Source organism: Castor canadensis, chromosome 6 (assembly GCF_047511655.1).
Source record: "Castor canadensis chromosome 6, mCasCan1.hap1v2, whole genome shotgun sequence".
Lineage (NCBI taxonomy): Eukaryota > Metazoa > Chordata > Mammalia > Rodentia > Castoridae > Castor > Castor canadensis.
Genome location: NC_133391.1, coordinates 85,947,883 through 85,960,085, shown reverse-complemented (window position 1 = coordinate 85,960,085; position 12,203 = coordinate 85,947,883). Strand labels below are relative to the sequence as shown.

The window sequence follows — 12,203 nt, the reverse complement described above, 5'->3', positions numbered from 1 at the left end:
CTCATGGAACCTCTTGTGTTGGCTCAGTGCTGATTTGAATCTCAGGAAGCCAGACAGCAAGGCTGAGCTTCTTGGGCTCGGCCATGTTGCAGCAGGCTATGGCCAGACAGCATCATATTAAGAGTCAGTGGGCTTGCAGAGCAGCTCTCGGGTTGGTAAGTGAATTCAGATGCTGCCCAAGGCATGGGCTATGACTCTAAGGGATACTACTAATGGAAAAAGTCTCTCTATCTTATTTTGAACTAATCTGTATTGGGTAAAAAAAGGATTCAAATTCCTTAACTTAAAATCAGCAAAATGCTGGTCAGCAACTATGTCTGGAATCATCTTCTGTATAGCAGGAGCATACAGCTTGTACAATTCATCTCTGAAGGTGGGGCTGATCTTAAATGCAAAGAGGATGAGCTAGAAATATGGGAAAATCTGAGAATGGTGGTAGACGCATAAACATGTCTGAATGCATACATTTTGGTGTCCTTGATTAGATAGCACTCACATGACATTTCTTTCTGGTGGAAACTAAGGAGCTCTGCTGTCATTGTTTTGTGTTTCTAGAGTACTCTACCTATTGTAGACCCTTTAACTTACTTTAACAGAAATCATTTTAAAGCGACAGGGTTAGTAGTAGTGTTAGGTGAACTAGCAATGAGATTTGAGGGAGACCTGCAACCCCTGGGTCTCGGCACTGTTGCTAAGTTACCAAGTAAGTAGATTTCTAGACTGGGCTAGATTTTATATAATAAAAGCTCTAAAACAAAACTAACTGGCAAAGGTCTATAATAAGTTGGAATTTTAAAATATTTCAAAAAAAATATTTTGAAAAAAGAATTAGGTCAATTAGCAAAACTGACACAGTACATGAAGGATTTGGGTCATTCTTTTTGCCCCAAATTTGTTTCATTTAGAAAATGCATGCCCTTTGAGAGGTATGTGTATTTAATTTCACATTCTTTCGCTAAATTTGTCCGTATCATCACTGCAAAAGTAGCACTCATGTGTAAATTGGTATAAGATGCCAGCACTTTCTTAGGAAGTATCTGAGTTAGACTTTTCTGAGCAAGCAGCCCAATGGCTTCAGACTGCCCAGAGTTGGGCCAGAAACACTGGACCTTAGCTGAATAGCCTTATGGCCAGTGACTAACATTTCTGAGCCTCCACTGCCTCACCTTCATAATATAAATAACCATTTCTTAGATTTATTTTAGGGAAAATATGGAAGCCACAAAGATGAAAACATCTGTCTAATGCCTGGGTTCTATATATGTTTTTATTGTCTTTCGTCTCAGTCTTCAGAAGGTCCCATGTTAAATGGGCAGTATTTTCCAAATTCATGCTCACCATCTCTGGTCAGCTCCACATGCCTCTGCCTGGGCCTCTGGGACCATTTCTCATTATGTGATGAGAGTATCTGAAGTAGAGGGATACACAAATCCTCACATCTCCCTCACCAGCCCTTTCTTGCCCTCAAATGGCCAGAATATACACATGTTGAGCACTGAAATTACACACTTATGAAAAACCAATTTGGAACTGTTCTTTCCACCTTATTGTTGCAGGAAGTTTGGAATCCAGAATAGAATTTTACTGTTAGACTCTGTGAATTGCAGTTCGCCATGCAACCTTTTCAATTTTGGTTCATGAGCTTATGACTAGGATGCGAAAATCCAAGATCACTGTATGTAATTGCTTTTTCATTCTTCTTAAGCACAAAATTTATTATTAGAGAAATGCAAAAACAATCTTAGATTAGAAAACCAGGCCAACACTGCATAACTATAATAGAGTGTGTACATATATATGTATATTTAATGTATGTATGTATGCATACAGGAAGGAAAGAATATGATATGCAGGAAACAAACACCTTGATAGACAATTCTTACTTTATCACATCTCATCAGCCCCAAATATCTTAGAGACTTGCTGCTCTGTGCAATCAGAGTGGCTCCTTGATCTGTAATTTCTTTACACCATCCAACATCCACAGTCTCTATTGTCATGCTGTATCGCCCAATGGCTATCAGTGCTGCAAGGAGGGACAGAGAGAAAGAAAGCATTAATGTCAGCAGTGCAAGGGATTTCTATCTTATTATGAGTATTGCTCTCATTTCCTCACTAAATTTGTTCCTGAAATGTTGTGTGTAAATGAATGTTTTATAAACTAAATTAAATTTGAAATGCTTTAGGAAAGCTTTCCGTATGACAAACCCTTTTTGCAAAGTGAATAATCATTCCATAAGTTCCCTTTCATTGGACACAACCTTTTATCATTTTGACTCATTGCAAGGTTACCTATACTTTCAAACATCATATTTGCAGAAGGAATAAATTAAAATGAATTACAGATATAGTATTGCAAAAACCCCAACTGCTAACTAAATCTTATCTGGGGTAGCTTTAATTTTTAAAAGAAAAACCCATGTAAACACCATTCTTAGGTGTGTTATACGGCAAGGAAATTTCTTTATGAATCAGCATAATTTTTTCCATCTGTTCATGACCTGCAAAATCTAAGAGCATATAATATTTTTCACATTAGTCCTCACTGGGGCTGTTGGGAATTAAGAGTACATTACACATATAGTTGAATTTAATTGGTGCCATGCTAGAATGCAGCAAAGGGAATGCATTTGTTATGGTAAATTTCCTCACCATATCAGAAATCTTCTTTCTATTAACATATAGAATGGAGCCTGTCATCTGAAAACTGTTACGGTATCTCTAGTGTTCTTGACTGTCTAGCATTGTACCATTACTAAAATGCAGATGCTTATCCCATAATCCTCGACATGCGCTACTTATCCCTGCAAAGTTTCCTCACCCATCATCCTGTCGGAGCAAACAATCAGTGAATGTAGCTCTTTTCTGAGGACTTCTGAAAAGTCCTCTACATTCAGGACACATAAAAACAGATTTCAATACCTCTATCCAGAATCAATTTATGGTGCATTGATTTGTGAATGAAAACAATGCCACAAATGTTAAAAAGAAAAGAGAAATTGTTTGCCCATTATTTCCTTATTCTGAGATAGCATGAATTGATCTCTACAACATTAAAGGCAGGCGATAATTTCTAAAATGTGTTGAATAAGTTAATAAGAGTGAATTACTTGTATAAATACGTATATCTCACAGAAAAGACCATTGGGCAAAATCTCTTTGCTAATTACCTAAGTATTTTTTTTTTTTACTGAAAACTCATGCATACCAGTGTCAAAGCTCTCGCAACTAGCCACATACTTATAACAACCAGTGTTTTCCAGTAAAAATATCATAAAGAAAGAACTAAGTTCCTCATGACCAGTCTGTTAATGCTTTTATCTTTGTGCATGCTGTTTTGGCATTTAAAATTTTCCAAGAGGGGAGGAGGGCAGTGGAATTTGTCAGCTGCTAAATGTTTGCTGAAATGGTCTGGACAGTATTTTTGTGTAGTAGGAGCAATATCCCAGGTTAATCCTATTGGTGTCTCTGACCTAAGGAAACTGTTCTGTCTGGTATTATCATAACTTTCACTGCTTATGATATCCTGAAGATCTCCTTTGATAAATGAAGTAGGAGTTGCAGGAAAGAAATCCTTTCCAATATAAAGTGCTCAAACTGATTTTTAAAAGATGACAAAGTGCAAGTTGCAGGATGGCCCAAGATTGGTAGATTGTGTGCATTTAAAAAAATTATATATATAGTTATTTTTGTATTGAGGTTTAAGATTAGAACATGAAAGCCCTGAACTATTGAGAAAAAGACAAATCAAATGATATGAGATGCTTTCACAGGCTGCTTCATAAGCAAATGAAGAGTCAATAATTACAGACTTTGGGTGCTAAAATTACTGGTGTTTGGAGTTTTTCTTTGCTTTTTCTTTCTTGTTCAAATCAAAATACACAATAAAGAAGACGGCTGAATATGAATGAGGACGCTCAGTTTTTGTTTTGACCTTGTTCTGTTTACTGAAGTTAGAATTAAACTTTATTATTCCTTAACTCATTCATTTATTCAATAAATACCTCATGAACACTAAAGCATTTCTGCCAACAATTTATTGATTATTTTCCATGTGCCAGGTTCTGGGCTAAGAATTTCTAGCATATTATTTGGTTGAACAGTCACAGTACCCTATGAACTCTTATTGTTATTTTTGCTTTAAAGATCAGGAAACAATACAGAGGTATTGGAGAGCTAATGCCACAAGATAATATGTGCGGGAGTGGATTTTAAATTGGAAGCCAGCTCTCAACTCTGACTGCACATAGACTAAATGAGAATCATGTGGTCAGGCACCTGGCAATTCTGATAGGCTACATGCCCAGTGGTAGAACTACAGTGTGACATACTGAGCTTGTGCTGGGTCCTGGGGATACAGAGATTCATGGAGCTCAGAGACTGGTGGAGTGGCGGTCAGGAAAGAAAGGAGGTTGGGAAGAAAAGCCAAGTAAGCAGTCATAAAACAATGCTCATCCTCTATCGCTTCCTACTCCTAATTCCTTCTCACCTTTCAAATGTCAAATCAAAGGCCAGCTTCTCAAAACTGATGATCCTATCATTTACGATAACTGGAAATGCCATTATTTATTTTACTTTTTTATGGCCCGCCTTTCACATTACAGTGACAGCTTCTATTCGCTACTATATGTCCAACACCTAGCACATGCTTGATACAGTGTAGGTTCTCAAAAATATTAGTTGAATGCACCAATGGCTATTGGTCATCATTCTTCATGGGAGGAGGGATACCAAAGAAGCCCTCACAGAAGAGCGAGAATTCTCCAGGAAAAAAAAAAAACAAAAAAAAACCAAAGGAGTAAGGGCACGTTTGTTGGGCAAAGGAAATAGCATGTACCAAGACTGAGCGATAAGAAAGGAGAGGAGAGCTGCAGGTCACTCTATGTGGCTAAAGTAAAAACAAGTTTGAGGATGAGGAAGATTCATTCCAGAAATATTTTATTCAATGGTTAATGATACTGGGATAGGCACAAGGGATGCAGAACAGCACAAACAATTAGCGTCCTGAACATCATGAAGCTTACATGCTAATAAAAGAGACAGATGAAACAAATACACATAAAAGTATATATAATTCTAAATCGTGACAAGTGCTCTGAAGGAAATGGACTGGCCATTATAGGAGAGAAGAATAGCATTTAGATAGGGAGGAGACCTCTAGGCGGATATCCCTGATGAAATTGCCCTTCATCTTCCCAATAGCCCTCAGAACGATGGCCATTTTAGAGATAAGAAAGCTAAGGTTAAATAACTCAGAGACCCCGCTCCAATAAAGTGGCAGAGCCATTGTGCAAACTGCGATTGGCTCCAGAGCCAGGGATTGTCCTTCCGTGCAGCTTCACCCAGGGTGAAGTGGAGTCTGCACATGTTCAGAATGTATTTCTCATCACCATCATTCAGGACTTACATATTACAGCTGACAGGTAGCCAAGTGTTTACCCTGTGACTATTACATTCACCTAATAGACTCTTTTGATTACAAAATATATACCAAGTAATTTACCTCTCTCAGAATAGTGTCTTTGGAAATTTTCATTTCATGAGAAATGCTGTTCATGAGCTAGTTGTGAGATCTGTGGTGTAGTATAGTCTCAAGTTCAGTTCTAGTCACACTGTTTTGTAGATGTCTGACCACAGTATGACATTTAACTTCTCTGAGTCTCGGCTTCTTCACCTGGACAATGGGGATGTTGACTCTATATCTTGCCTAACAGGGTTATGTTAGGCTATGTCCTAACTAACAGGGTCAGTGTGAGGTTCAAATAAGATAATATGTGAAAGGGATTTTTTACTACATAAATGCCATGATTTATTTGATATTTGCCCAAACCATCCTATTGGAGCAGTTGATATAAAATGAAAAGACTTGAAAGAGCTTTGAAAAATAAAAAGCTCTGGGCAAATGAGAGCATTTTATAAGTGCTTAGTCATTATGTCACTGCCAGAGTTTTTGAACTGCCTGTTCTCTACTGGTGATCATGAACTCGTAGACTATACCTGGGCTTATAGGCTTGTCACTGTAGTGTATGATTATTACCTTCATTGGGGCTGTTGATATATTACAATGGTATTTATTGAGCCTTGAAAAGGGATAAATTATGCAAGACTAGTTCCTACTTTCAGTGCAATATCAATATACTTTCTGTGTGCTAAGTATAAGTAATGAGGAAAGTTAAATTTTAAAAATTATACAAATTAAGACATATCATTCAATAACTTGTATGCTGATCAAGGATATATGTTAACCTCCTAACAGGCATTTATTTCCATAAGTATACAGGTGACAGAGAGAGTGATTGAAAAATTCAAGAATATATGCAATTAATTTTGACCAAGAAATTCTACTTCTAGGTATCTACTTGGAAAATATAGCTCCAGTAACACAAATTTGCATAAATAACAGTTTATTTATGAAACAGCCTAAATAATCATACAAAGGAAAGTGATTGAATAAATTATGCCATACCACACAGTTTAATACTGTAAGTAGTTTAAAAAAATTAATAAGGAAGAACTAATGTGGATTGATTTCTGAATCATTAAGTGAAAAAAAGCAAAGTGCAAAAGAGTATATATGGTATACTATTACCCTTTTGTAAGACAAAGGGAGTAAGATGAATAAAATCTGCACCTTTATACAAAAGTAATATGGAAAGGTTAAACTAGAAACTACAGAAGTTTAACTATTGATAGAAAAAGACAGGAAAGGAGGCTCAAAACGGAGGAGTGGTGGTTTGAGGAGAGACACTTCTTAGAATACCTTTTTTTATATGACTTTGATTCTCTGAGTCATAGTAATGCTTTACATACTTCACGAAATAAAAAAAAATATTGAGGAACCCAACAAAGAATACAAACAAATGAATCCAATTGTAATGAAAATGAACAGCATAACCCAGATGAATAATACAACTATACTGAAGAGGCTGGGAATTAAGAATTAATTTCAGTTGCTTTAGAAACATCATTTTGTCTGGATATTGTAGGATGAGAACTAAAAAGAACATAAGCAAATACTGCACGTTAGTTAGTAAATCTATTTCTCACAGGGATATGAGTTAACAATTCAGTTACTACTTTTTGTGTAATTTAGGATTACAAATAATGACAGTCAATCTTTTCACTGTTAAAGAAAGAAGGTACAAATAAGGAAAGGGTGAGAGACTTGAATTGCATTGACTTGGAATTAGATTTACTAGAATGTACTCATAGTTTTCAGTATATGTATGTGTACACATAAAGATACAGAAACATATAATAAATATGGTGGATGGGTATGCCTGGTTTTATGTATGGATGATTATATATTCATGTGTTTATATACACATTAAATACCATTCTCAAATAAAAGAAATCAGAGCTTCTTAGAGAAATGATTTATTCTAGAACTGGGTCAGAGGAAACACAAGATGATTCTGGAATATATAATGATGTCAGAAAAAAGAAGTGTTTTAAAAGAATGAGGGCATGTCAAAACTATACAGGATCCAACCAGAAGTAGCTGCCAATGGCCAAAGCTTCAAAAACAATTTAAGCATCAAAATAAGTAATGACAATAATTAAGTTATAGTTCATAAAATAAGTATCTACAGGTCCATACCGATGTAAATAAATCACCAAATAAATAAATAGGCAAGAAGGGGCACCCCTTCCATATGGAAGAATTTCAATTAATTAATCAGGATGGAACAAAAGAAATAACATCACCAGGCAAGGACTGCAGCAGTAATTGTTGCAGGCAAGAGCCACTTGCGGTGCTAAAAGCAGTTGGTGAAAGTTGGAGGAGGAACCACATACTAGAACAATGCAATGATATTTATCAATGCAAAGAGGGGCACTACAATTTAGTAGTGATAGATCTAGCACACACCACCTTAACCAGCTGATGAAGGTTAACATCGCTGACAAATAATACATAGAAACGTCATGTGTCTCCTGATCATGTCTGTAGTATTCCTGCCAGAATGAATAACCTCAATCTACTCATAAGAAAACATCACATGAACTGCACATCAGAAACATTCTGCAAATGGATTCACCAGTACTTATCAAAAGGGTTTCAGTAGTGGAATTAAGACAAACAAACAAGCAAATAAACAAAAATAAGCAACCAGTCACAAATTAGATGGGACTAAGTCAACCTAACAACTAAACATGATGTAGGATCCTCAATTGGACCCTGGAGCAAATAAAGAGATTAGGGAAAAATAAGTGAAATTTAGATAAGATTTGTAGTTTAGTTAAGCTTATTGTTTCAATGTTAATTAACTGGCTTTGCTAATTGTATTATATAATAGTAGGGGTAGCTGGATGAAGATGTATGTGAAGCCTACTATTTTTGCATCTTTGTAATTCTAAAATTATTTCAAAACAACAACTTAAAGAAAGAATAAGCTATTAGTGGATAAGAGAATGAACTAAGTGGAGAACTAAAATTTTCTAAGTGAAAATGGGTATTATTTTCACAATAAAAGATCTGATATATAAATGTTAGGACTAAAAATACACTTTTTCCCTCATAAGAGGATGATTAGTCATACAAGTGTATTAACAAGTGACCTCTATGTGCTATTTTGTTCTATCTTCTATTATGTATCTAGATACCTATAATAAAATAAGAAGAAATGCCCTAGAGCTTGAAAGAATTAGGGTTAAAATTTAACAGTAGGATTACCATCTTTCATGTAATACTTGGATAAAAGCCATTTGAAAAGAAATTTCTTGGCACAGTTACAAAGAGATAAATATGAAAAGTGCTCTTTGTAGAAGTCGCAGAAGCTCCAAAAACAAAGAAATGACACTTTCAGAGACATTTGTTGTGTTGCTGGTCCCTGCGAAGGCTCCCTCTATCCTGCAGGGACCATAGCTCACCCTGGCTGTTGTGGAGAATCCCAGATTCCCAAAGTACAGGTGCCCACGTCCCACCCCAGGGATTGATTCAGAAAAAGCTATAAAAGCTTCTGGAGCTGAGAAACACTGGAACAGAATAACCTACAACTCAGGCAAAGTGAGGCGGCTAAAACCAAAAGAGCTCACTTTTAAGGCTACAGATAGCTTACGTGTTTTTATACTTTAAAACAATTTGCCTTCTCAAACAGTAATTGCTTATTTATAATCCAACACTTTTAAATCTCTTTACTTCTAATTTATGTCCCTTCCTTCCATTTATATACATCATTATATTATTTTACCTGTAATAAATCAGAAACTGACTACACTTTAAAATATTTTTTCTGTTGTTCTTTTTTGTCAATATTTTCTTCTACTTCAGCACATTTATTTTAGAAATGCAGCATTTATCAGGGTTTGTTTCATCTTAGAATTGTTTATCACTATATCCGTCTTCCTCTCTAGACTGTGAAATCTTTGGAGCAGCAAATGTGGACTATGATTTATCTAGGACCTCTAAATTTCTGAAAATCAAATGTCACCCATTTTTTAGATTTAATTAATTTTTCAGAAGTATAGCATGAATGTAGAAAGTTTCACATGTCCCAAAGGTATAACTTGTTGAACTTTTAACAAAGTTTACATGGCTATGTAACAGTATTAAGCCAGAAACACAGCATGACTGTAGCATCCCTGCAGGCCCCACTTCAGTCACTACTGTTCCCCAAATAAGTATAATCATGATCAAATAAGTATAATCACTCACATAGATTAGCTTTTTTTTTGATTTTGCAATTTATATAAATAGAATTAAACATCAATCTTCTGCGTTTTTAGCTGCTTGTTTTGTTTGTGAGATATATCCACAGTGTGTACTGTGGGGTGGTTATCAATGCTATACTAACAAGAAAAAGAATAAGGATATGAAAACCTTTTCAAATGCTCAGTTATTTCTAATCATTTCAAAGACTAAAGAGTATGCTTTATTTAGGAACTCTGAATCTCTGAAAACCATGTGGAAAATACATATAATAAAAAGGATTTCCCAACAGTGGTAGGAAAATTTCAAATTGTGCTAGAATTTTCAAGATACTGCATGTGGGGCCATTCATTTTACATAACTCTGCTTACTGAGTTCAGAATAGCAGCACATAAGCACTGTCTGAGTCACAAAGGGAGCAAGCTGGTTGTGGCCCTTGACCTTTCTGGGAAGAGTTTCTCCTGCCCTCTACACCCTGAAACAGAAATCCAAGCATTATTCATAGGTTGCATCTGCTCTCCTTCCATTGAGATGAACAAGCTGGTGAAAACACTTTTTTTTTAAGTGTTTAAATGCGCCAGAGCAAGAGTATTTCCTCTCTTTATCTTTTCCTATTAATTTTTTACTTCACAAGTATAAATGTACACATCTGATCAAGTCTGCAGAAATTGTTTCCATATATGTGAGTTCCAAAAATGTAATACACACGGGGCGTGTTTAGAACTAACCTACATTTATAGGAATCTGACCCATTGCTTTGGTTTTCAGTGGTGCTGTTTGGTGGTAGCCAACCCTTTGAGGGGAATGTTGAGTTCCCCTGACAATCCTCTTATTAAATTTTAGAATTTAAGATGAGGAAGAAAAAAAAGCTTTCCCACTCTTACCATTAGCAGAGAACCTAAAGTCCCTGGTTCACCAGCCTGCATAAATGCAGATACTGCTTATCGAAGAATTATGTGTTCTTTTCAAAATGCTGACATTATATTAGATTTCCTCACTTTATGAGAAGTGAATTCTGGGTTTAAAATATGTTAGTTCATGGATATTGAAAAGTAAATTAGTGTCACTGTCATATACCTACCTGTCTACCTTTCTGAATTGAATTTTACAGACTACCCTAAAGACAGAACAGGTGTTAGACATCAACATTCATCTGACTCCACGTGCCACAGAGCAGGATATGATCCTAGTGACCACCATTTAGAAGACACAGAAGTTGGGGTAAGCATACATATTGTCAGACTGACCAGTAAATAGCATAAAATGTTCTTGAGATAGAAGAAAAGAAAACCAGAGGAAGAGGGAAGAACAAGTGGGAATAATAGCAGAATTAATACATTATCTCTTCTTTCATTCAACAAATACTGAGTACCTGCTATGCACCAGATAATGCTCTTAGGAGTTGGTTAAAAAGAGGTCAAATCCCTGTTTTTATAGGATTTATATTCTAGATCAAGTAAATAAGTAGGCATATAATTTTTCATATGGTGATAATGCTTTGGAGACAAATAAAGCAGAGATGAAGCACGAGAATGTTACAATTTTAACTAGGATGGTCAGGAAAAGCCTCACATGTAAAGTAACATTTGGTCAAAAACTTGGAGAGGTAGGTGAGTAAGTTACACAGATATCTAAGGAAAAGGTATTCCACACAAAAAAATCTAACATCAAGTCCATGAGGTGGGATTACGGATTTGTTCTGGAATGATGGAGAACAGTTGTTATGAGATCAGGCTGTTAAGGAAAGTAAGGGTGGAAAAAATTATCTTGTAGGTCATTTAAACCATATCTGCTCGAACTCTAATTGTAAATTTTGGGGCAGAAGAGTGATACAGTTAACTTAAATTTTCAAAGAACTGCTTTGGCTTCTGGGTTAAGAATAAACTGTTAGTAGGCAAGAACAGAAACAGAGACTAATAAAGAGGTCATTGCTATTATCCAAGCAAGAAGTGATAGTGGACTGGCCCAGAACTGCACATAGAAGGGGTTGAATTCCGAATAGAGTTTAAAGATAGGACCACACAACAGCATTTGCTGATGGATTGCATGGGAAATGAGAAAAAGAGAGATGTCAAGCCATGTCAAAAGCAAGGAAATCTTTTTTTAGTATTTAGATTTTAAAGAAATGTCTTACATGAAACTTTACATAATGGTTCTCTGTGTCAAAGTGTCCTTTTATTGCTAGGAATATATTGGCAGCTTCTACTGGATATAACCTTCACTGGAGAGGGGCAAAGACCACCCTTATTCCTCTTTGCATCATCATTGTGTAGCATGAAGTTTTTATTTGTTAACATTTAATATATTAGGCTTAATTAAATACAAACCTCTTACCCATCACAATTATAATGAGCACTTACGGGAAAAAAACAGAAAGGGTTTTTGCTCTCTAGAGTTCAACTCTTTTATTCCAAAAGTATTTATTGAGTAGCTATAGAATGCTAGTCACTATGGTAACAGTAGGCATCTTTGTTGAGATTATAGGTAAGGCATACATTTTTTCAACACTAGACATATTGTTTTGCTTGTTTGTTTTACAAAGTAAAAGACAGTT

The 12,203-nt window shown here is 35.7% G+C and overlaps 1 protein-coding gene across 2 annotated transcripts in view; it reads right to left on the bottom strand.

The window, feature by feature from the left end:
* Fbxl17 (F-box and leucine rich repeat protein 17) overlaps positions 1-12,203 on the bottom strand; it is a 481,585-nt gene that overhangs the window by 18,542 nt on the left and 450,840 nt on the right. For both annotated transcript variants that reach the window (XM_020175035.2, XM_020175052.2), the window contains one exon: positions 1,884-2,026. In XM_020175035.2, coding sequence (XP_020030624.2) covers positions 1,884-2,026 — 143 coding nt within the window. The remainder of the gene's footprint in view (positions 1-1,883; positions 2,027-12,203) is intronic.